Consider the following 26,017-nt stretch of genomic DNA (forward strand, 5'->3'; position numbering starts at 1 on the left):
CAATGTAGTTGAGGATACAGACTAGAGCGGGTGTAGGCAACCCTGTTCCTGGAGTGCCGCAGGTACTGCAACATTTTGTTCCAACTAGTCACTACGCCTGACCAACTGAGCTAATTGATCAGTTCAGTGATTACCTAAATTCAACACACCTGGTCTTCCAGGTCGGTTAAATCAAAGATATGATGTGCCTGCGGCACTCCAGGACCAGGTTTGCATACCCCTGGACTAGAGGAAGACAATGCACAAACATTTACATTCAGTGATTGCTTTACCAACCAATGATTTATATAAACCAGGGATGGGCTATTCCAGTCCTCGGGGGGCCTGATTAGTGTCACACTTTTGCCCCAACCCCAGCAAACAAACCTGGCTCCCAATAATCAACTAATCATGATCTTCAGTTTAGAATGCAATTAGTTTAATCAGCTGTGTTTGCTAGGGATGTGGAAAAGTGTGACACCCCTCCGGCCCCCGAGGACTGGAGTTGTCCATCCCTGATATAAATCAACCCAAACATTCACCAGGAGTGAATAAAACAGGCCGATCATCAGTTGCAATTTATTTATTTTTGTATATTCAAAATGTATTTCCATTAACTTAACATGTGCAGGCAGTCAAAACCTATTTGTGCTTTATGTTGAATTTCTTTCACAAAATACATCTTTAAATGCTTCTACAAGACATTTAAAATAACATAAAACAAAAATAAAATATCACTCTTACTTTGGGAAACAGAAATTCACTTTTTAAAACAAGATATTGCAACAAAGTTCTTAAATCCAGTGTGATCAATGACTCACTCCTATGTAACTGCTCTCACCTGATCCAAATATGACAGGATTAAAATTACATTGTGTTAATCGGATAAACACTAAAATCAGCTTTCAAACAGCTAATACATATCATGCTGTCACTTATCTAAACATATTTTAAGTACATTTTACTCAATCACAAATACTTTAAAATTGTCTGAAGTCAATCCACTGTTCATTGCTCTCAATAAACTGATAATGAAGAGTTGGCTTTCTATAAAACAAATGACCCAGTACAAGATTAATTATCCTATATAGCTCTTTTTGGATGGATATAACCTGAAGTAAACAGAGACCCTTTTATATGAGACCTGTATAACACAATCATAGACCTAGATCATTCCTCAGTCCAAACCACAAGTGATATACAGTTCATGTAAAAGTATCAACTCTGCACAACATGTAATTGACCATTTAGAAATGTTTAAAACATTTGAGACTTTTTTCTGCATAGGAGGACCGACTACCCAATCTGAAGGACAATTCAATGATCCATGTGTCTGGCTTTAATCTGCATTCTCGAGTGACTGCTGTTGAGAGAACATTGTCAATGTGTCACACAATTCAGCAACTTCAGAAATCAATGCTCTTTTATACTTCTATCATCTTGTTATTCTTTTTGGGGGGATCCCAGAATTACAAGTTCTCTGTAACGTTTCAAATCTGACTGCTCTTTACTGTACAATATCATATTTGTTGCTGAAGTCATTGGTTTGGTAAGTTACTGTTCGAGACACAAACAGTTTCTCCTTTCACAGGAGTTAGCCTACGTACAAACTGATACGCTACAAGTCAAGGTGGATATTCCTTGTTCATTAAACTTCAGCTGGAAACAACAAACAGAGACAAACAACAAAATGAGTGGACAAAACATTAGGAACACCATGACATAGACTGACCAGGTAAATCCAGGTGAAAGCTATGATCCCTTATTGATGTCACTTGTTAAATCCACTTCAATCAGTGTAGATGAAGGGGAGGAGATGGGTTAAAGAAGGATGTTTAAGCCTTGAGACAACTGAGACAGGGATTGTGTGTGTGCCATTCAGAGGGTGAATGAGCAAGACAAAAGATGTGTGGCTTTGAACGGGGTATGGTAGTAGGTGCACGTTTGAGTGTCAAGAACTGCAACGCTGCTGGGTTTTTCATGCTCAACAGTTTCAAGTGTGTATCAACAATGTTCCACCAACCAAAGGACATCCAGTCAACTTGACACAACTGTGGGAAGCATTTTGGTCAACATGGGCCAGCATCCCTGTGGAACGCTTTCAACACCTTGTAGAGTCCATGCCCTGACAAATTGAGGCTGTTCTGAGGGCTAAAGGGGGTGCAACTCAAAATTAGGAAGGTGTACCTAATGTTTTGTAAACTTAGTGTTAAATGCTGTACACTGATGTTCTTCTACAAGACAGAAGTTTAACATCAAGGAGTTAAAATTCTAAACCTCTGTCACCTGAGGGTAAAGCAGATGGATTTTTGAACTTGAAAATAGTGTCAGTCCATGTTGTAACACTCATAATTATTGTCTTTTTCAGTACATCAAATATGTTGCAAGCAAGGCAACAATAAATTGAAGGCTGGATAGTATACAATGGCGTTCGGAAATAATTTAGCCTAAACATATCCAACCCCCTTCTGATGTTTTGTCCTTTAAAATCTACTTTCTGTCTGACCAAAATGACTGACTTCCTGTGTCTGCATTTTACTTTCAGATGGGTTGCTTGAAAATGGAATGATCCGCCATTTGCAGTAAAATGCAATGTTAGAATATGCTTTTTAACACTTTAGTAGAAATGTTCCCATTTAAGACTAAAAGGGCTATTGTACCTCACCAAATAACAACAATCTGCTTGGTTCTAATCCAGCTACGTATTTCCACACACTAGGTTATTGGTTTTGATATGGGTTATTCTTGCTAATCTGAAGAGTGACTGGCTTGCCCACTGACGTGTAGACCTTGGTTTTGTAGCTCTGCTGCCCTCCCTCCACTCTCTGCACCTCAGAGCAGTACAACGGCTTGACCTCTAACTTGGCGTGGCTGACCTGGATGGGAATCTCCCTACTGGACTGGCCTCCGCTGGGGTGGTGGTTGTGGTGGGGGGCGGCCGGGGAGAACAGGCTTCCTGAGAAGTGCTCTCTAAAGCGGCTGAAGAAGCCAGGCCTGGGCCTCTCCCTAGGCAGCACCACAGGCCTCCCCACGTTGAACAGCACCGGCTGGCCCACAGCAGAGCCCCCAATCTCCCTCTGGAGCACTGAGATCTCACAGGGCCTCTCGACAGGTGACGAGCGGGTGTTGGTGGAGCCGTAGGTCTCCCCCTCCCTGGGAACATAGTCCTCCAGGTCCTCCAGGGTGAGAACGTGACCGCCCTGGGTCAGGATCTTAGGGTCCAGCTTCTTGAGTGTGTTGTCGTCGTCATCATCCGGTTCTGTGATGAAGGCCTCTTGCTGCTCCTCTAGCCAGGCCTCATCCTCTTCATGTTCATGGTCGTTAGGGATTAGAACAGAGGAGACCTCGTAGGCCTTTCCACTGAATCCACTGGCGACCTCGGACCCATCCACAGCCACGTCATCATCCTCCTCCTCATCGTCCCAGGACAGAGGCTGTGCCCCCTGCAGCTCGGAGAGATTCTGCAGCTCTACCAGCTTGTTGTTGGAGTTGTTGGCGTTGGGGTTTGGGGATCTCCGTGGCCGGGTGGAGGAGGGGGTGTGTGACTGCTCCGACCCGGCTTGGGAGACCCCTCTCCTGGATAGCCTGGGCGACTTGTTGACCTTGTACTCTATGATTTCCTCTACCTCCACCCACTTGTTCTCCGCAGCCCGGGCCCCTACGGCCCCCTCGGGCTCCGTGACGTACAGGGTGGGGATGGTGGTCTTCCTGTTGGCGGAAGCCTGCCTCCTCTGCCTGACCGTGGGGGTGTTGGGGAGATCTGGGGTGGAGGTTTGGGAGCGGTTGAACCCAGATGGAGACAGGCCGCGACGCTTCATGCGGGTGTTCTTCACCACCGTGGTTATGGTCTCCTCTCTGGGAGGGGACACAGCACAGAGGGTGTGAGAGAGGGACAGACCAGGAGGTATGAGAGGAATAGCACAGAGGGTATGAGAGAGACAGCAGAGAGGGTATGAGAGGGACAGAACAGCTTGTTGGCATGCTGTTTTCACACTAGGCCTACATAGGCAAGGTGTTAATTAGCGTGTACACACACACACACACACACACACACACACACACACACACAGAGCAAAATGGAGTCTTGTCTACTCATACAAACATGTCATGAGAGGCTTTGTCTGCGATGGTACATGAGTTAAGGAAAATGTGCATACACAAAAAAGATTAACGGCCATTCCTTATGCATTCAATATGCCGGCTCCTTGGAAGTTATATTTGGGGTTGAGTCCCTCTCACACTCAGGGTTCAAATACTGCATGGCCATGTATGCAGAGGCCGAAGGGGGACACGCACAAGTATACATGCTTCTTCTAGCCTGCATCATAAGCTGGTCACACTTACATGATGATGGTTTTCTTTGGTATTTTAGTCTCCTGCTCGGTGACTACAAGGAAAGCAGGATGGAGCTTATACAGTTAGCCAGATAAATAAATTGCTAGCTAATGTTTAAGACAAAAGACGACAGAATCTACATTGTTGATGAACTGATGGTTCATCTTTTTCCTTAAATTATTGTGGCTTATGGAAATAAAAGCATACATTCTCTACATTTGAAGTACCTGGTAAAATAGGACAATTATTAAACTAATGCACAACGGTATGTGTATGAAAGGGAGCATTCCTACCTTCGATGGTGATCGCCTGCTCTCCTCTTCTAGCCACAGCAGAAGGAAGGTACAGATCAGCTGCACATTTAGCACTACCCAGTCGATTGGACAACTGGGATGGGCAGTGGGGAGAATACATTAGGGTTACTTAACCAATGGCTTCATCTTATCACAGTAATTTCTCATGAAAACAATCCTCTTTAGAAAGAGTAAAGCATTGGATGCAAAACATCCAAAGCATGTAACCACTGTTACATGTTACTACTAATATTTATCTCTATGGTTTTCATTTATATTGATCATTCACAAGTGATACACTTACACTACCGGTCAAAAGTTTTAGAACACCTACTCATTCAAGGGTTTTTCTTTATTTTTACTATTTTCTACATTGTTGAATAATAGTGAATACTTCAAAACTATGAAATAACACATATGGAATCATGTAGTAATCAAAACAGTGTTAAAAAAAATCAGAATATATTTTATATTTGAGATTCTTCAAATAGCCACCCTTTGCCTTGATGACAGCTTTGCACACTCTTGGCATTCTCTCAACCAGCTTCACCTGGAATGCTTTTCCAACAGTCTTGAAGGAGTTCCCACATATGCTGAGCACCTGTTGGCTGCTTTTCCTTCACTCTGCGGTCCGACTCATCCCAAACCATCTCAACTGGGTTGAGGTCAGGGGATTGTGGAGGCCAGGTCATCTGATGCAGCACTCCATCACGTTCCTTCCTGGTGAAATAGCCCTTACACAGCCTGGAGGTGTGTTGGGTCATTGTCCTGTTGAAAAACAAATGATAGTCCCACTAAGCCCAAACCAGATGGGATGGCGTATCACTGCAGAATGCTGTGGTAGCCATGCTGGTTAAGTGTGCCTTGAATTCTAAATAAATCACAGACATTGTCACCAGCAAAGCACCCCCACACCATAACACCTCCTCCTCCATGCTTTACGGTGGGAAATACACATGCGGAGATCATCCGTTCACCCACACCGCATCTCACAAAGACACGGCGGATGGAACCAAAAATCTCTAATTTGGACTCAAGACTAAAAGGACACATTTCCACCGGTCTAATGTCCATTGTTTGTGTTTCTTGGCCCAAGCAGGTCTCTTCTTCTTATTGGTGTCCTTTAGTAGTGGTTTCTTTGCAGCAATTCGACCATGAAGGCCTGATTCACACAGTCTCCTCTGAACAGTTGATGTTGAGATGTGTCTGTTACTTGAACTCTGTGAAGCATTTATTTGGGCTGCAATTTCTGAGGCTGGTAACTCTAATGAACCTATCCTCTGCAGCAGAGGTAACTCTGGGTCTTCCATTCCTGTGGCGGTCCTCATGAGAGCCAGTTTCACCATAGCGCTTGATGGTTTTTGCGACTGCACTTGAAGAAACTTTCAAAGTTCTTGACATGTTCCGTATTGACCATGACTTAAAGTAATGATGGACTGTCGTTTCTCTTTGCTTATTTGAGCTGTTATTGCCATAATATGGACTTGGTCTTTTACCAAATAGGGCTATCTTCTGTATACCCACAATTAACTTTTAAGGAGGCACACCTTTTAAGGAGGCACATGCATTCCAAGTGACTACCTCATGAAGCTGGTTGAGAGAATGCCAAGAGTGTGCAAAGCTGTCATCAAGGCAAAGGGTGGCTATTTGAAGAATCTCAAATATAAAATATATTTTGATTTGTTTAACACTTACTTGGTTACTACATGATTGCATATGTGTTAGTTCATAGTTTTGATGTCTTCACTATTATTCTACAATGTAGAAAATAGTAAAAATGAAGAAAAACCCTTGAATGAGTAGGTGTTCTAAAACCTTTGACCGGTAGTGTAGGTTGGCAGCAATTTCGGTGAGGTGGCTTGCAAGTCCAGTGTTTTACATCTGTATGGAATGGTTTCCTGGACCCAGATTAACCCTAATCCTGAATTAAGATTCTCTATTGAAAGTGCATTTCAGTCGATTACTAGGGGTGGTGAATTATAGGCCTACCTCACACTCGTAATGTCCCAGGTCTCTCTCCGTAGTGCCTTTAATGACTAGCACTAGGACTCCACTACGGGACTCACTGTAGGTCTGATACTTCTCCTGGTCAGTCAGCAGCCTGCCCTCCTTGAACCACCTGGCCAGAAAACACACCAAACAGTTTATTGAGAGCTCTCAAAATGTTTATTTCAATACTTATTCATTATCTTATGTATACTTATTAACCATTAAGAATGGGTAACATAATGACGACAGTAAGAAGAAACAAATGCCACAGTCCGATATCACTAAAAAGTTGTCAGTTTGAAGAGCCTATGAGAGGGGTGTGGTGTGGTGCAGCATACCTGATCTTGGGGCTGGGGGCGCTCTGGATGGTGCAGGAGAACTGAGCATCCTCACCAATGTTAAAGACAGCATTCCTCATCTTGTTCACGAAACGAGGAGGCACTACAACACACACATACTCTTAAAAATAGTGTTCTTCTCTCATAAGAATAACAATTATCATCCCGGACAAGCAAAGTATCCATCACTATAAGCTGCTGACATGTACTGTATATCAGAGGAGACTGGTGGGAGGAGCTATAGGAAGATAGGCTCATTGTAATGGCTAGACTGGAATAAATAAAACGATATCAAACACAAACATATGGAAACCATTTATTCCATTCCAGCCATTACAATGAGCCCATCATCCTATAGCTCTTCCCACCAGCCTCCTCTGATGAATATCCATGATTCTTATGAGTAGTCTGCTTTATCCACTTTCACAAGTTCAAGCCCAATGTTAGTATCATATCCTAATAGAGACTGACCTTGGACAGTGATCTTCCCCAGAGTGCTGGCATTGCCTGCTGTGCTAGTGGCGAAGCACATGTACTGTCCAGAGTCATCAGCTATCATGTTGTCCAGGATCAGGGTGCAGGAACCATCAGGGTCCTCGATGATGATGTGGTGAGGGTCAGCCTCCACCGCATGCCCATCTGTCATCAGAGGAGGAAACAGTGTTAACACGTAGTTACATAGAGCTGTTTCTACATTAACACAGTGTGGCTACAGTATGTAGAGAAAAACAAACATTACTAACGTTAGTGTCTGTAGTTCATTGATATTCTAAAACTCCACACACACAGCTATTGCGTATGCACAGTGGTCTCGCTGGTGCGTCTCTTACCCTTGTACCAGGTGACCACAGGTTTGGGTACTCCAGTAACCTTGCAGGCCAGTTTCACAGTCTGTCCCAGCTCCGCTGAGCAGTCAGCCAGAAGCTCATCAAAGTCAGGCATACCTGGACAGATAGAGGGATGAATTTACACAGCAATCAATCCTGAGTGGAGGGATGACATATTTTATGCAATTACCTGTCAAATAATGGTTGCAATTTTATAGTATGTAAAACATACTTGTTTGATAGTAAAGTTTAGATCACAATGTGCTGTGTCGTCAAACTATGCCTCTCTGTTTGTCTACTGCGTGTGTCAGGTGGATCTGACTGAATGTGTGTGTGCACGTGCAATGTGTGTCAGTGGATCTCAAATCAAATGTTATTTGTCACATGCTTCATAGACTAACAGTGAAATGCTTACTTACGGGTCCTTTTCCAACAATGCAGAGTTAAAGATAAGATAAAACATAAATAAAAATATATGAATAGTGACACAGTGAATAACAAATCAAAATAAAGAGTAAAAATAACATGGAAATATACATTAATCTGAGTAAATGTGTGTACGTCAGACTCACTCCAGGCAGGCATGGTGTAGCGCTGCTGAAGGTCCCTGAGGTCTCGCAGCCAGGAGTTCTTGATGATTACGGTGCGAGCCTGCAGTGTGTACTTCTTGACAGAGTCCTCACGCTCGTGCCAGATCTCAAAGGCCCGGTCGTCACCCTCCACTGTCTCATTCACATCTATGTTGTTCAGCTAGTGAGGAAGACAGACAGATAAACAGTAGTCATCCTCGAGACAAATGATTATGACTTCATTTATCTGTTCGGAAATTATTTCTATGTCATAGGAAGAGTGACAATGATGATATATTCTCTCCACCAGCAAGAATATTACGATGTCAACCCTGAATACCTGATTGGAATTAGATGGTACTTAAGAGTTTACTAATTCTTTAGTGCCTTGCTTCAGTGGATGGCCATGCTGAGAGATCTGGAGTATAACAGAATGAGCAATAAACAGAATCTTACCTTCATCATGTTCTTAAAGATGTAGCCCTCGGTGTCTGTGTTGGTGTCTCTCTTGGATTTGCAGATGATTACATAGTTTTTGAAGAGGAATGCGTGTCGATGGTGGCCTCTGGAGGAGGACCTTACCCCAGGTGCACCCTCCCACATCATGAAGGGTCCCTGTCACAAAACACAACATCACAACTCATCACATATCGACTCCAGCCAAATTAGACTATTTAGGCCACAACTGATACAGTAGCTCTAATATGTAAGTCCTTAGTCAAAGACTTCAACTCCCAATCGGCATCATTCAGTCTATGGTTTTACTGGAGCTGTCCTTTTGGCCAGGTTTCTCTTGTAAAATTGGTATTTTGACCTCAATAGGACCCCCCTGACATTATTTCCGGGTTAGTTACCTGTCTGATGGGCTCCCCCAATACATCCAGGGTGGCAGGGTAGTTCTCTATCATGGAGACGTGGTGTGTGTTCTCTGAACGCTGAGGCAGTGATGACACCATGGCATAGGCCTCTTCCAGCAGGCAGCAGTTCTGACCATTCCTGGCCTTGTTCCGGATCAGCTCCTACAGTCACAGAAATGGGCACAACAATTTAAGATGAATAATAACAGTAATATTCCAACAAGATTTTAATGAGTACATTTTCATATTATAAAAACATGGTAATGCAGGCACTGGTGCATTCATTCATACTGTGTGAATTTGTGTATGTGTGGTAAGAACAAATGACAGGGATAGATTAACTCATTCAGGAACGGGCAATAGTGAAATGTGATAAGTGAAATATAACTAACTGTGTAAAATAATAATTGACATTGAAACTATAGGGTTGTGCAATAACATTATGTGCAACGCTCAGGGAACTTGGACTTTAAGGGGATGTGTAACATTGAGTATAGAAGGGACAGCTATGTAATGTGGAAGGGAGGGGTAAGATTCCTTTGATGTTATGTCTGGCCTGTGCCATGTCTCTTACCATATCGCAGTGCATTTTGCACGTAAAGTAAATATCTGTGAAAATCTGACAATAAAGAAATATCTAATCTAATACCTTATTTACAGCATTAAAGGGTGATCTCTCACCTTGAGTGAGGCCTTGTACTTCTGAATTCTGTCCAGAGGCTTCTGTAGGTAGGCATTAATGCTCAATACAGGACCTTCAGCAGGGTCGACACTGGCCTGCTGTTTATCTGTGTACTTCTGTGAAAAATACATATTAACAAAGACGACAACACACACATTTATGACCATTTGTGTTAACAGTATTTGTGGGTTCACTTGCCTTGAAGAAGTGGTGTACAGTCTTGTCACTGATAGCGGCCTCTGCCTTTTGCTGGCCTACAAGGTACTGGAGGTATTTCTCAAAGCCCTCCCCGCTCCTCAGGAACCGCATGGCCACGTCGTCATCTGTGTCGCACTCGCTCAACTTAGGGAACATGAACCTGCACAACACACATTATGGGGTCAATTCATTCAGTAGCTTTGTGAGAAATTGAATCATTACTAGTATATAATGGTATAATATATATATAAATATATATATATATATATATTTATATATATATATATAACGGTATGGTAGTATATAATGGTAAAACATCAATACAATAGAACCAGTTAGGTGATTTCTATACAGGCATTATAAAGGGTTTATGAAGGCTTCATTAATCCTTAAAAGTTGTAGTTGTTTAAAAACAGGCCAAAAACGAGTCAGCTGTACTTACTCGCTATGGAAGGCCTTGATCTCGTTGATGTTCCTGAATATGGCCTCCTTCTGGCTGGTGACGTCAGATGGGGCGTCAGGGCTATCCAGATGCTTGACGTGGTGGGAGGTGAAGAAGTCCATCTCTTTGACAAACTCTGCCTCGCTGTTGATCATGTCCTGGATCAGTTGGCTGGGGAAGACAGAGCATTATGGATATATTATGGTTTGTCCTTGAGTGTGGTGGGGTTTCTTGTTTGTGCACAACACAGGACCGAATCCTTATGATCTGTGAATGTAACAAACATTTATTTGACATTAATTCTCTCATTGAGTTATTGAGTTAATTCATTGAGTGTCTTAGTTATGCGGAAGTCGAATCTCAGGTTAAGTTTTGGTACTAATAGAAGATTGTGTGAGAAGGTCTAGACTCACAGTAGTCTTCTTTTGTACTCTCCTTCTGAGACCTCTTCTCCACCTGCCTCGGGGACATCACCAGCATCAGCAGACAGCTAGAACACAATAGTTTAAAATAACTTTAAGAACATAATAACATTTAACAAAAATAGTGGCAAGAGAGTAGATTTGAATTAACAGGAAACAGGGAGAGGTAGATGTACACTATTGGTACTAAATCAATTACTTAGATCTTGAAACACACCTTGAGTTTCTTGTCCAGGTAGGCAGGTGAGACCCAGCCCTGGCGGGATGGGGTGGTTTTGGTTGGTTTGGTCCGGACCAGCCATTTGAGTGGATGTGCTGAGTCCAGAACCTCAACATACTGGCCCTCCTTCAGGGAAATGGTCTCTTTGTTGGGGCTGGTGGGGTTGTAGTCAGCCGTAGCCACATAGATGTCAAACATCTGTAGAAGGAGGAGGACATCAGACAAAGTCATAACTAACATGCTTATAAGTGCTCACATTGGCAGAGTGACTTGGATGAAAAACATAATTGTATTTATAAGACATTTGCCCAGAATTGGGTTAGCTGGAGATGCAGGCCAGTTGAGGCTCTTTGCTGCACTAGGAGCTAAAATGGAATAAGTCAAGTAAGTATTCTATAGCCAAAAAATAAGAAAGAGAAAAAACTTGAAGGAAAATAGACCCATTCCAGTGTCATTAGAGAGGACTCAGAATGAGTGAACTGGAATGACGCATTCTATTTCTATGGTTCCATACCTCTCCCCTGGCATCAGGGTCATCAGACTCAGAGGAGGAGTCTGCGAGAATGGAGCCGGGGCGAGAACGGCCGTGGTGGGGCGAGGCGGAGGGTGTTTTGGTCTCATCGTCGCTATCGCCTCCCGGGACACGTAGTGAGGCTGGGGCAGTGAGGGGGAGGAGGGGGGTTCAGAGGGAGACAGCCAGGAGAAAATACAATACACACACACATCTCCACATAACACAGTATAGACATAGGCCTATATCCTGTACACACATTCACAGAAATGGGGAATTGGGCACTGAAATACCCACAGACCACTTGGAATGTGTAGCTTTGGCTTCTTGACCCAAAAAATGAGGTGGATATTTTATATTTTATTAGAAATGTCAAAACTGTTTCTTTTTAAGTCAGCACAAATAATTAAGATTTCTCAAAAGGTTAGCTAAGCTACACATTAGTGCCATCAACAGTTTTGCTGCTACTGCACAAGTCATTTGATTTAATAGTTTTCACTATTACAAACTAGTTAGTTTTCTAGATGCATGCATAAGATACTGTACAAATAAGACGTGTGGTCTTAAGTTCTGTCCATACATGTCTGAGTGTAGGCATGTATTACAGCTACAGGATATGCTATGCTGTATATCACTTAAAAGCCATTTGAATCATATGCTCAGGTAATAACAGTTAACTGCTTAGCCAATACAAAAACGTATTCTACTAATGCATCAAATAAATATCATGGAGTGCAAAAACAAAGGGAAAGATATTTGATCACGTATATAGTGGCTTGCGAAAGTATTCAACCCCCTTGGCATTTTTCCTATTTGGTTGCCTTACAACCTGGAATTAAAATTGATTTTTTGGGGGTTTGTATCATTTGATTTAAACAACATGCCTACCACTTTGAAGATGCAAAATATTTTTGTGTGTGAAACAAACAAGAAATAAGACAAAAAAACAGAAAACTTGAGCGTGCATAACTATTCACCCCCCCCAAAGTCAATATTTTGTAGAGCCACCTTTTGCAGCAGTTACAGCTGCAAGTCTCTTGGGGTATGTCTCTATAAGCTTGGCACATCTAGCCACTGGGACTTTTGCCCATTCTTCAAGGCAAAACTGCTCCAGCTCCTTCAAATTGGATGGGTTCCACTGGTGTACAGCAATCTTTAAGTCATACCACAGATTCTCAATTGGATTGAGGTCTGGGATTTGACTAGGCCATTTCAAGATATTTAAATGTTTCCCCTTAAACCACTTGAGTGTTGCTTTAACAGTATGTTTAGGGTCATTGTCCTGCTGGAAGGTGAACCTCCGTCCCAGTCTCAAATCTCTGGAAGACTGAAACAGGTTTCCCTCAAGAATTTCCCTGTATTTAGCGCCATCCATCATTCCTTCAATTCTGACCAGTTTTCCAGTCCCTGCCGATGAAAAACATCCCCACAGCATGATGCTGCCACCACCATGCTTCATTGTGGGGATGGTGTTCTCTGTGGTTGATGAGAGGTGTTGGGTTTGCGCCAGACATAGCGTTTTTCTTGATGGCCAAAAAGCTAAATTTTAGTCTCATCTGACCAGAGTACCTTCTTCCATATGTTTGGGGAGTCTCCCACATGCCTTTTGGTGAACACCAAACATGTTTGCTTATTTTTTCTTTAAGCAATGTTTTTTTCTGGCCACTCTTCTGTAAAGCCCAGCTCTGTGGAGTGTACGGCTTAAAGTGGTGCTATGGACAGATACTCCAATCTCCGCTATTGAGCTTGGCAGCAATTTATTTATAACCCAACCCTGATCGGTACTTTGTCCCTGACCTGTTTGAAGAGCTCCTTGGTCTTGCTTGGTGGTGCCCCTTGCTTAGTGGTGTTGCAGACTCTGGGGCCTTTCAGAACAGGTGAATTTATACTGAGATCATGTGACAGATCTTGTGACACTTAGATTTCACACAGGTGGACTTTATTTAACTAATTATGTGGCTTCTGAAGGTAATTGGTTGCACCAGATCTTATTTAGGGGCTTCATAGCAAAGGGGGTGTAAACATACAGTGGGGAAAAAATGTATTTAGTCAGCCACCAATTGTGCAAGTTCTCCCACTTAAAAAGATGAGAGAGGCCTGTAATTTTCATCATAGGTACACGTCAACTATGACAGACAAAATGAGAAAAAAAAATCCAGAAAATCATATTGTAGGATTTTTAATGAATTTATTTGCAAATTACGGTGGAAAATAAGTATTTGGTCAATAACAAAAGTTTCTCAATACTTTGTTATATACCCTTTGTTGGCAATGACACAGGTCAAACGTTTTCTGTAAGTCTTCACAAGGTTTTCACACACTGTTGCTGGTATTTTGGCCCATTCCTCCATGCAGATCTCATTTAGAGCAGTGATGTTTTGGGGCTGTCGCTGGGCAACACAGACTTTCAACTCCCTCCAAAGATTTTCTATGGGGTTGAGATCTGGAGACTGGCTAGGCCACTCCAGGACCTTGAAATGCTTATTACGAAGCCACTCCTTCGTTGCCCGGGTGGTGTGTTTGGGATCATTGTCATGCTGAAAGACCCAACCACGTTTCATCTTCAATGCCCTTGCTGATGGAAGGAGGTTTTCACTCAAAATCTCACGATACATGGCCCCATTCATTCTTTCCTTTACACGGATCAGTCGTCCTGGTCCCTTTGCAGAAAAACAGCCCCAAAGCATGATGTTTCCACCCCCATGCTTCACAGTAAGTATGGTGTTCTTTGGATGCAACTCAGCATTCTTTGTCCTCCAAACACGACGAGTTGAGTTTTTACCAAAAAAGTTATATTTTGGTTTCATCTGACCATATGACATTCTCCCAATCCTCTTCTGGATCATCCAAATGCACTCTAGCAAACTTCAGACGGGCCTGGACATATACTGGCTTAAGCAGGGGGACATGTCTTGCACTGCAGGATTTGAGTCCCTGGCGGCGTAGTGTGTTACTGATGGTAGGCTTTGTTACTTTGGTCCCAGCTCTCTGCAGGTCATTCACTAGGTCCCCCCGTGTGGTTCTGGGATTTTTGCTCACCGTTCTTGTGATCATTTTGACCCCACGGGGTGAGATCTTGCGTGGAGCCCCAGATCGAGGGAGATTATCAGTGGTCTTGTATGTCTTCCATTTCCTAATAATTGCTCCCACAGTTGATTTCTTCAAACCAAGCTGCTTACCTATTGCAGATTCAGTCTTCCCAGCCTGGTGCAGGTCTACAATGTTGTTTCTGGTGTCCTTTGACAGCTCTTTGGTCTTGGCCATAGTGGAGTTTGGAGTGTGACTGTTTGAGGTTGTGGACAGGTGTCTTTTATACTGATAACAAGTTCAAACAGGTGCCATTAATACAGGTAACGAGTGGAGGACAGAGGAGCCTCTTAAAGAAGAAGTTACAGGTCTGTGAGAGCCAGAAATCTTGCTTGTTTGTAGGTGACCAAATACTTATTTTCCACCCTAATTTGCAAATAAATTCATTAAAAATCCTACAATGTGATTTTCTGGATTTTTTTTCCACAATTTGTCTGTCATAGTTGACGTGTACCTATGATGAAAATGACAGGCCTCTCTCATCTTTTTAAGTGGGAGAACATGCACAATTGGTGGCTGACTAAATACTTTTTTTCCCCACTGTATGCACACACCACTTTTCCGTCATTTATTTTGTATAATGTTTTGAAACAAGTAATTTTTTTAATTTCACTTCACCAATTTGGACTATTTTGTGTATGTCCATTACATGAAATCCAAATAAAAATCAATTTAAATTACAGGTTGCATTTCAACAAAATAGGAAAAACACCAAGGGGTATGAATACTTTTGCAAGGCACTGTATATAGATTCTTCATCATATTACATTTTAGTCATTTAGCAGACGCTCTTATCCTGTTTTTGTTTTTTTCATACTGGCCCCCCGTGGGAAACCCTCCCCTACCTTGGACGACGCTGGACCAATTGTGCGCCGCCCATGGGTCTCCCGGTTGCGGCCGGCTGCGACAGAGCCTGGACTCGAACCAGGATCTCTAGTGGCACAGCTAGCACTGCCATGCAGTGCCTCAGACCACTGCGCCACTCGGGAGTATATACTGATATGGCAGCAGAATGATGGAACTGTTTTGATGACAGCTTTGTCCACCACTTTACAATGGAATCCTGGTCGTTTTGTCTCAAAATGTCTACACGTGTAACTGTCTTCAACTGTGAAATACTGTATCTTAATGCCATCTTAGACTAAGAATAATTCCAGTACATTGTTTCCACAAGTCATCACATCAGGTGATAGACAAGATATCCTCACTGTCGTGCAACATGAACAGAGGGACGTCATTTTCAAACCCCTGTTGTTTCATGACAAGTACTCCTCTTTTAAATTAAATAAATCCAATTTAGACAGGTAGAGAGAGATGCAGAGAAGAGAACAGAACATAAGCTTCAATGTCAAGAAACAGATCAAAAGCGACACTGACTAACTTGTAAAAATAATGTATGGCTTTTAGTGAGAGTAACCGAGATCTTGATGTACTGTAGATACATACTGGAAGCTTTGGGGCATGATTTCATCCACTGGAGCACTTGATGGTTCTGTGCGTTGTCTGAATAACAAATTAACGATTGGATGAGAGCATGTGAGTGAATTAATGGATGGATGGAGGGGTGAAGGATGATGAAATGAAGACATGACAGTCATAGGGGACCAAAACACATGCAGAACAAGCATTAGTGAGTGCAAAGAAAGAGAAAAAGGCATCGTTGATAATAGAAACACTTAAAGGAAATGGCAGCGAGAGGTAATGTGCATGACATTTTCTTTGAGTTGTTCTTAAAGCCTGCATGACCCTCTTTTAGGAACTGACATATCCACTGATGCAGCAGTGCAGCTGTATCCAACGAATGTTGGCATGTTAGCTGGCCCTGTGACTGATGGACTGCATGTGGGATAAGAGTAACTTGTCATAACATGACATAAATAACTTAGTGTTTATGACAGAATTATAAAATTACAAAGGCAATGCATATATACAATTTGAATATAGACTTCATCAACGGCAATGTATATATTTTTGTTATGCTATAAAACAGTATAAGAACATACTCTGTATTACCAGAGATGTACAAATGCAAATGTTTTTGCCTGCAATAAAAGCACACACAGCAAACTTTCTAATACATCAGGAGTATTCCACCATTATTTCCCAGATATTAAATTGGAAATATTAATTTTAAATGACCTATTCTATAAGTAACTAGAGGCAAATTAAAGGAAACACATAAATTCAAAATAAATTCAAATCAAATCACAAAGGCATTTACTTTACCTTAAATCCACATGAATAGTGGAAGAACATTTATTTAAATTGAATAGGAAAATGTTCTCACTGTCCCCTATTTTGGAGCTTTGATGGAATAGTCTGTGACACATTTTAACTCACCTTGGCTGATCTTGGCAGATACCATCTCTGTGATCTGGGAGGTGAGCTTCATAAGAAACTCTTCTGTTCCAACTTCACCTAGATAAGGCATTTTTCTGCCAGCATCCTCCTCTGGAGGGCTGATAGTAATACCCAGAGGGATTTTGGTCTCTTCCTTGGGTCGTGACGCTACGACAGAAAGCAGATAATACATTAGGAATGTTTCACATTAGAACTTGCTGTCTGCCACATGTACTACATTATTATCTTTATTATGTATGATTATAAAAGCATGTGTCAGTATGTTTTCCTATTCCATAATATGTATTGTGGACCCCAAGCAAGACTACCTGTTGCTATTGTAACAGCTAATGGGGATCCAAACAAACAAACAAGTTTCTTACCATCCTCTACGGCAAAGTGGGCAGTGCAGATGGACTGTCCGGCCCTGTTGGTGGCTATGCAGGTGTAGGTGCCCGCGTGCTCAGAACCCACATCCATGAGGATGAGGCTGTGTTGGCGCCCAGAGCTGGCCACCTTATAGCCCTTAGTGTCTGGCTTGATCCACAACACGTCCTCAGCAGACTCCTCTTTCAGCCACGTCACCATGGGGGTGGGAGAACCTTGGAGAGGTGAGGAAGATAGTGGGACTTGGGTATTCACATGCATGTTGTATGATGAATAGTCTCTCCTAACAGCAGTCTGTGGACTGGCATGTATTTTTGTATGATGAATGACCATATCCTTTATGGAAGCTTATCTCTCATATGACACTGATTCTGGTCCTGGCAAAAGAGAACAGTGTTGTGGATACAGTACCTTCCACGCTGACTGACAGGGTGACACTAGCTCCCTGTTTCACCTTCCTGTTGCTGAACTTCTCCAGCAACCGTGGCGGCACCAGAGGCACCTTGGTATCTAGGAAGTAAAACATGGATGCAGAACAGCGTCATCATCACATAGCTCACAATTCAGAACAGTGTGACATGTTATTGGGGCGGCAGGTAGTCTAGCGTTTAAGAGCATTGGGCCAGTAACCAAAGGTCGCTGGTTCGAATCCCTAAGACGACTAGATTAAAAATCTGTCAATGTGCCCTTGAGCAAGGCACCTAACTGTAATTGCTCCAATAAATTGCTCTGGATTAGAGCGTCTGCTAAAATGTCAAATGTACAAAATATAGGTAACAGCATAAGAATGAATCAATTGATATTATTGAATGATAATTACATACCGTGCTTTTCTACAGGTGTGAGCTCTCCTGGACCTGTTGAAAGAGGGTCACCATGAATTATTCAGTAAATACAAGAATGTTGTGTTGTGTATAAAATAACATGCATATCGCAATGTAGACTGAAGACTTTATCCAAAGTAGAAGACAGGGATCCCTCTCAACATAAACCTTTCAGTCATGAGTAGACCTACCCAGAACCAGTAGCCTAGCAGAGGAGTATGCTGATCCAGCAGCGTTGCTGATGTAGGCAGAGTACTCTCCTGTGTCCTCCCTCTTCACCTCCAGGACCTCCAGACTGTGGATGTCTCTCTTGTCCAGCAGCAGGATCCTGTCTGAGGAACGCAGCGGTATGCCGTCCTTGAACCAGTACACTCTGGGCGTGGGGAAACCTGGGAAATATCAACAGAAAGTAAACAAATAACTGTATTGCCTCTGACTTGCCTGCCGTGGGGGCAGTAGTGTTCACTTGGCTATCTTAGCTCCTCTAAGGGTACTATCAGGTCTAGGTAAACATGGCTATAGTAAATTCCTCTCTATTTAAGTTATGGAATGGACCTCTGAAGTTCCTGTGCAGAGACAATGTAGTCTAACAGGGTTTTGGTGTGACTAATGCAGAAGTGGTGGAGAGTAACCCACAGACCAACCTTTGACTTTCAGCTGCATCTTAGCGATGGGTGAGCCTGGGCTGACATGCACATCATGGAGCTCATCCAGTACTTGTGGCATCTGCTCATCCTCTGCCACAGACTCAAACGCTTCGGTTTCCCTGAGGGGAGAAGATAGCCAGAGAGTAAAGCTGTCAGTAAAGGAGCAACACGACCAGTGAAACGTTTAAGGTACTATTAGGAATCAGGATTCCATTGTAAAGAAGGTTGAAGTCAAAATCAAAGGCCTTGTAAGCTGGGTTGTCTCACTCACCTAGACATGTAGCCTTTGGCACTGATGTAGGAGCCTGTCTCAGTGGCATCAGCTGCAGTATCGTAGTCTGAGCTGCAAGACACTGAGGAAAGAGAGATGTATTAGACAATGACTTGCAATCAATCAATTAATCAACCAACCAATCAATCAATCTAATATGTTCTGTACTCACTGTCAACCCTGAGCTCGGCCTTAGTGGAAGCGATGCCACTGGTGTTCTCGGCCATGCAGCGGTAGACACCCATGTCAGAAGGCAGCACGGTGGTGATGATCAGCTGGTGGCAGCCCTCCTGGTCCTCGTTGATCATGTAGTGGTCATTCTCCTCCAGGAGCTTCCCGTCCTTGAACCAACGCACGCTGGGTGGAGGCTTTCCGATCACCACGCAGTCGAAGCTGACCGGGTTACCGTCAGGCACGTCCTGGCTCTGGAGTTCGGTCAGGAAGACTGGGGCCGCTGGGGGAGGGACAGGGACAGAGGAGAGGGGCAATCAGTTATGCACAAAAATAAGTTAGGAGTTTTTATAATTATGCAGGAGTTTAAAATAACTGTCCAGTGTTTCAAGATTTCTATAAAATACTGTATGACCTATAATTAATTACAATATGAGTGAAATACCTTCCCCTTCCAAAAATGTTTAATAAGTATGTTAAAAAGTAGCTTTTCTGTGTTGGAATGGTGTGGGCATACCCCAACAACAGAATGGTGTGGGAGTATACCGGTCATAAAAAATATTCATGTGAGGACATAAAAACACTACATCCAACCAAACATACCAAAGAAATCACACACTAACAAGACTGAAATATATACTTTTTGGCAAGAGAAAACTAACATTAAGCCACACACAAAGACAGACAAGGTACTGTAGTAATCACATGGAACACTCAAGGAAAAGCAGGATAAAAGGCTAGATGAGGACATTGTAAACATTAATTTAGCAAGTACAGACTTACAGTGCAATAGGAAAGTACTCAGACCCATTTACTTTTTCCACATTTTGTTATGTTACAGCCTTATTCTAAAATGGATTAAATGTTTAAAAACATCCTCAGCAATCTACACATCATACCCCATAATGCAAAGTGGAAACAGGTTTTTAGAAATTAACAAATGTATTAAAAATAAAAAACCTAAATACCTTATTTACATAAGTATTCAGACCCTTTGCTATGGGACTCGAAATTGAGCTCAGGTGCATCCTGTTTCCATTGATCATCCTTGAGATGTTTTTACAACTTGATTGGAGTCCACCTGTGGTAAATTTGATTGATTGGACATAAAAAAAAGGCACATGACAGCCTGCTTGGAGTTTGCCAAAAGGCACCTAAAGACTTTCAGACAATGAGAAACAAGATTCTCTGGTCGGATGAAACCAAGATTGAACTCTTTGGCCTGAATGCCAAGTGTCACGTCTGGAGGAAACCTGGCACCATCCCTACGGTGAAGCATGGGGGTGGCAGCATCATGCTGTGGGGATGTTTTTCAGCAGCAAGGAGACTAGTCAGGATCGAGGGAAAGATGAACGGAGCAAAGTACAGAGAGATCCTTGATGAAAACCTGCTCCAGAGCGCTCAGGACCTCAAACTGGGGCGAAGGTTCACCTTCCAACAGGACAACGACCCTAAGTGGCTTCAGGACAAGTCTGAATGTCCTTGAGTGGCCCAGCCAGAGTCCGGACTTGAACCCGATCTAACATCTCTGGAGAGACCTGCGCAGCAACGCTCCTCATCCAACCTGACAGAGCTTGAGAGGCTCTGCAGAGAAAAATGGGAGAAACTCCCCAAATACAGGTGTGCCAAGCTTGTAGCGTCATACCAAAGAAGACTTGAGGCTGTAATCGCTGCCAAAGGTGCTTCAACAAAGTACTGAGTAAAGGGTCTGAATACTTATGTAAATGTAATATTTCCGTTTTTTTATTTTTAATACATTTGCGAAAATTTCTAAAAACCTGTTTTTGCTTTGTCATTATGGGGTATTGTGTGTAGATTGATGAGGGGAAAAAACAATTTAATCAATTTTAGAATAAGGCTGTAACGTAACAAAATGTGGAAAAAGTCAAGCGGTCTGAATACTTTGCTAACAAGCGAAAGCAATTTTTTGGGGAATGAAAACACATTGAAATGTGAATTATATTATTCAAGCAAAATAAACACTACTTCAATGTCATACATTGATTGACTTCAAATCAATATGACCTTTCCTGAATTACAGTCTTTTTGTGATTTAACTTGTTAATTTTTCATACTGAATGGAATGGGCTACAACATTATTGAATTTAATAGACATCAAATTACTATTTAATTCCAAATTATTTTCAAATGATCTAATACAGTATGTACAGAGAGAGTAAAGGAGAGCCGGGACGAAAGTAACAAGGCGGAAATTAACACACCCATTTTCTCAGATAACACAGAAGCTAGAATGACGTAGTGAAGTCAGCACGTTCCTAATGCAGAGGTCGTGCTCCCTGCCCAGTCCGACCATGTTTCGTCAAGTTATCAACAAAAAGTGTTTTGAGCGATGTAAGAAAAATTAAATTGAAGGGTTTTTCGGTTGTAGAGTTGTGTTTAGTTGTTTAAGGTTCCAAAAATATGTCATTTTCTTAACCCATCTAGTAACTAAATGACAGCATAGGTTTGAAGTATTATGTTAGCTATTCTTGGGTGTTAGCCTGCGAGAAACTATAGGAGAGACGGGGGTGGGACAAAAGTAACACAATGTTAACCGATGACCTGGAATAAAACAAATACAAAAGTTTAAGTTGTCTCCTCTAGTTCATAATGCCTTTATAATGTTGGAAAAATATCAACTAGTGACAATGTTTGAAAATGATATATGACATCAATAGAATTATGCCTTAATCAATTGACTTGATGGATCAGCTTCTCACATAAGCTTTTATCGACGGGTTAGAGTGGTTAAAAATAAATATCTTAATGACTCTGGGGGTCAATTACCTTGTGTCAAGCCATAGAAATGTGATAATCATGATGAGTTTGACGTTTGGGAAGAGATTCAAAACAATCATTCTATCAAGACACGAGGAGCGTGCATGACAAGGACATCTGGGGCGCACCTGATTGGTTGCTCGCCGTCCTTCAGCCAGTGCACCTTGTAAGGCTTTTCCTCCGCCATACACTCCAGTTGGATTAAAGTGAGATTATGAAATGATGCCTAATATAGCTATTATGTGATCCATTTTAGTCCGATTAATATTTTAAAGCAAAATACTGTGGTTGCGCAACATTGCGATGTTGACGCATGGTTCATTTTCATACATTTCAAACCTAGAACACTAATTATTCAAATCGATACAAACAGGAAATGATGGCTGATAGTACATTTGTTGAAAGGAACGAGCATTACAAACCAGAAACATGGAGATCAGACAGATTGTGCACTTCTCGCCAGCTGTTACCTCCATCCCAAGGCTGTTACTCCCGCCCCGCCGGCAGATACAAAAGTAACATTGCGGTAGTTCTGTTCTCTGTCTATTTAATTTGAACTGATTTACCCTAGATTGGAAATTACAGTTGCTAATGGTGGAGGATATATATACGTTTTTGTAATAAAATGTGGTGTCTCTAGGTCTATCGAACTCTGAGTAATTAGTAAAAAATACTAAAAGTGTTACTTTCGTCCCAGTTCTCCCCTACTCTCTGGTTTTCCTACCCGGGGCTCCTGTCATGAACGTGGGCAGCTGCTTCTCCTGTGTGGGTGTTGCAGAGCCATCTTTGTTGTATCCCATCTTCATGATGCGCAGCTCCACTTTGAGAGGTCCAGCCTCCTGAATGGTGGTCTCCACAGGCATCCCCTGGGCCGTGAACATCTCCTGAAAGTGCAGAGATGCCACCTGGGCCTCAGACCGCGTGTCGAAGCGGATGTAGATGTAGCGCTCGTCCTCGCGGTACGATTTAGGGTCGGGGGCCTGCAGCTCAGCCTCATCATCACAGCTGACGAATGACTCCTCCTCCGACGTGGCCGGCAGGTGTGTGCGGAGGAGGCGGCGCAGCCGTTTGCTGGCCTGCCTCAAAGACTCATCGATCTCGCTTTCTGCCGACGAGCTGTCTGCCTCGCTGTCGGCGCTGTAGCCCATGGTCAGGGGCCTTCTTCCAGATGCCTCCCGGGCCGAGCCTACTGTCACCTTGCCGCTGTGGATGGTCATCCCGAACTTGTTGGTGACCTCACATGTGTAGATGCCCGTGTCCTTGGTGGTAACGGCGGTGATGACCAGAGAGCAGGTGCCATCATTGTAGATGTCGATGTGGTGGTGTTTGCTGTCCACAAGGGGCTCGCCGTCCTTCAGCCAGCGCACCTTGTCGGGCTTGCCCTCAACCACACACTCCAGGTGGATGGTGCCATTGGGCTCCTTGGTCTGGTCCTTGAAGACGTCCTTGAAGACTGGACACATATCCTTGCGGGCCTTGTAGCCCTTGAAGGCAGCCTGGATCTTGACAGCAGCATCCAGCAGCCCCTTTTCTTCATCCTCCTCATTACTACACTCAGTGATCTTTGTGGTCTGTGCTGTGATCTGCTGTCCCGAAGATGAGGTCTGTAGGACAGTGGTCTGTTGCACTGAGGTCTGTTGCACTGAGGTCTGCTCTTTCACCTCAAACTGTGCATATAACTTCTCAGTTGAGATGGACTCTGTCTGGTTGGACACAGAGAGGGAGGACATGCTGCTCTTCTTCAGGTGGGACACCAGCGTTGGAGCCCTGGACTCATCCTCAGAGCTGGTGTGCAGGTTGGTATCCAAATCCTTCTTCTTTGCGATGATGACAGGCTCCACAACCTTCTCCTTCTCCTTTTCGTTCACCTTCTCTGGGGCTTTCTTCTCCTTGACTGGTTCCTTGGGTGTTTTGGGCTCCTTGTCCTCCTCATCAGGCAGCTCAGTGATGGAGTCGAGGGTGGGTTCTCGGCTCATGCGACGTTTCTTGGCCAGGGCCTCCCACAGCGCGTGGACATCACCCTCAGAGGCAGCCTCAGGAGGCAGGCTGGGCTGGGCCCCCTCCTCCAACTTAACCCCATCTCCACCTACAACCAGGTCACAATGGAATGTTATATGCAGCAAACTGACACCTGTAACATCTATAGTATAGCAGCCCCAAAACACACACACACACACACACACACACACACACACACACACTACATCTATAAGAACTTGATCTATATTGATCATGTAGTGGTAAATAACTGTAGGACTAGATTATTTTCTGATAGGAGTAGTGTGTCCACACATCTTTTTGAGGAATGAGCTCACCATCACTATCTGCTAGAACTAGCTGACCAACTTACCTTTAACTTAACCCTCAAATAACAAACACATCTCCACCAAGCTTCCAGTTCGGTTTGAGGAGTATAGCTTACAAGAGTTTCACAATAAATAAATGCGAGCTGATGGAAAAACCAAGTTGCATGGTATAATATTCTGGCTTGTTTGGGAGTATGTACCTGTTGGTAGGTTGAGATTAATGGAGCTTTCTGCCTCGTCTGAGGCCACACAGGTGTACACGCCCTGGTCAGCAGACTCAAAGTCTTTGATCAGCAGCACTTGTGTCTTGCCCTCGATGGTGACCTGGTATTTGACCCCAAACTCCAGCTCCTTGTTGTCTTTGAGCCAGGTGACCGAGCTGCCCTCAGCAGAGAGCTGGCACTCCACACGGGCCATCTTACCCTCCTGCAAGTCTGGACAGGCCAACTGCTGGGTCACTGTGACTGGAGCCTCTGTGGAACAAAACAATTGATTGATTGATTGATATATTTTTTCCAATAAATGGGACACTACATATACAATTCATGCCAATGGTAAATGTATTGGACTCACCTGGGTTGTATCCAAATGATGTAACTAACACATACATTATCTAGGCTAAGTTATAATTATGTTGTTCAACAAGCTGGGCTTGAGACAGAGCCATATAGAAATATCTTTGTTGGCTCAGGTTTGAGCACATCATATAACCAACTCACCCAGCTGAACGTTCTGAGGCAGCTGGACAGGTTCTCCAATCCCAGCTCTGTTGATGGCTGCCACCCTGAACCTGTAGCCGCTCCCTGGGTTGAGGTTATCCACAGAGAACTCTGTGTTACACACAGGCTCTGCATGGCACGGAAGCCAGAGGGCGCTGTCCGCCAGCCTCATCTCCACCCTGTAACCCAGAATGGGGCTGCCTCCGTCACTCAGGGGTGTGAACCAGGACAGGGTCACCCCCTGTTTACGCTTACTGACCAGCTCTGGGTCCTCCGGGGGGTCTGGAACGGCTAAATAAGGAGAGGAGGGAGAATGGGTCAGTGGTGGGTTTGAAGAGAGATGAATAGGAGAAAGAGAGGGAAATGGATCTAAAAAGATTGCATTTTGCTTCCCTGGAGAAAGCTAGTCTGGTCCAAAATGATTGGCACCCTCGTTAAAGATTAGCAAAAAATACTGTATAAAATAAATAATTCAAATACTGAGCTGTATTGTATGCTCCAAAAAATACAATATATACAGTGCATTCGGAAAGTATTCAGACCCATTGACTTTTTCCACATTTTGTTATGTTACAGCCTTATTCTAAAATTGATTAAATAAAACAATTTCCTATCAATCTACACACAATAATCCATAATGACAAAGCAAAACAGTTTAGATTTCTTTGCAAATTTATAAAACATAAAAAACTGAAACACCTTATTTACATAAGTATTCAGATCCTTTGCTATGAGACTCGAAATTGAGCTCAGGTGCATCCTGTTTTATTGATCCTCCTTGAGATGTTTCTACAACTTGATCGGAGTCCACCTGTGGTAAATTCA

The 26,017-nt window shown here is 43.1% G+C and overlaps 1 protein-coding gene across 18 annotated transcripts in view; it reads right to left on the reverse strand.

The window, feature by feature from the left end:
• Window positions 1-2,107: 2,107 nt before the first annotated feature.
• The window catches only part of obscnb (obscurin, cytoskeletal calmodulin and titin-interacting RhoGEF b), a 129,027-nt gene continuing 105,117 nt past the window's right edge, over window positions 2,108-26,017 (reverse strand). For 17 of the 18 annotated variants that reach the window (XM_045224782.1, XM_045224778.1, XM_045224784.1 and 14 more), the window contains 28 exons: window positions 25,193-25,483; window positions 24,674-24,946; window positions 22,892-24,253; window positions 19,391-19,672; window positions 19,219-19,300; window positions 18,945-19,066; window positions 18,492-18,689; window positions 18,301-18,333; window positions 17,888-17,986; window positions 17,473-17,691; window positions 17,090-17,257; window positions 16,196-16,252; window positions 11,666-11,805; window positions 11,149-11,349; window positions 10,923-10,999; window positions 10,510-10,680; window positions 10,068-10,227; window positions 9,869-9,985; window positions 9,185-9,349; window positions 8,787-8,945; window positions 8,334-8,511; window positions 7,765-7,878; window positions 7,406-7,573; window positions 6,935-7,037; window positions 6,597-6,726; window positions 4,608-4,701; window positions 4,324-4,366; window positions 2,108-3,834 (listed from right to left, as the gene is read on the reverse strand). In XM_045224782.1, coding sequence (XP_045080717.1) covers window positions 2,700-3,834; window positions 4,324-4,366; window positions 4,608-4,701; window positions 6,597-6,726; window positions 6,935-7,037; window positions 7,406-7,573; window positions 7,765-7,878; window positions 8,334-8,511; window positions 8,787-8,945; window positions 9,185-9,349; window positions 9,869-9,985; window positions 10,068-10,227; window positions 10,510-10,680; window positions 10,923-10,999; window positions 11,149-11,349; window positions 11,666-11,805; window positions 16,196-16,252; window positions 17,090-17,257; window positions 17,473-17,691; window positions 17,888-17,986; window positions 18,301-18,333; window positions 18,492-18,689; window positions 18,945-19,066; window positions 19,219-19,300; window positions 19,391-19,672; window positions 22,892-24,253; window positions 24,674-24,946; window positions 25,193-25,483 — 6,341 coding nt within the window. In that variant the 3' untranslated portion in view covers window positions 2,108-2,699. The remainder of the gene's footprint in view (window positions 3,835-4,323; window positions 4,367-4,607; window positions 4,702-6,596; window positions 6,727-6,934; window positions 7,038-7,405; window positions 7,574-7,764; window positions 7,879-8,333; window positions 8,512-8,786; window positions 8,946-9,184; window positions 9,350-9,868; window positions 9,986-10,067; window positions 10,228-10,509; window positions 10,681-10,922; window positions 11,000-11,148; window positions 11,350-11,665; window positions 11,806-16,195; window positions 16,253-17,089; window positions 17,258-17,472; window positions 17,692-17,887; window positions 17,987-18,300; window positions 18,334-18,491; window positions 18,690-18,944; window positions 19,067-19,218; window positions 19,301-19,390; window positions 19,673-22,891; window positions 24,254-24,673; window positions 24,947-25,192; window positions 25,484-26,017) is intronic. The other variant, XM_045224779.1, reaches the window with a different exon arrangement.

Source organism: Coregonus clupeaformis, chromosome 14 (assembly GCF_020615455.1).
Source record: "Coregonus clupeaformis isolate EN_2021a chromosome 14, ASM2061545v1, whole genome shotgun sequence".
NCBI classification, from domain to species: domain Eukaryota; kingdom Metazoa; phylum Chordata; class Actinopteri; order Salmoniformes; family Salmonidae; genus Coregonus; species Coregonus clupeaformis.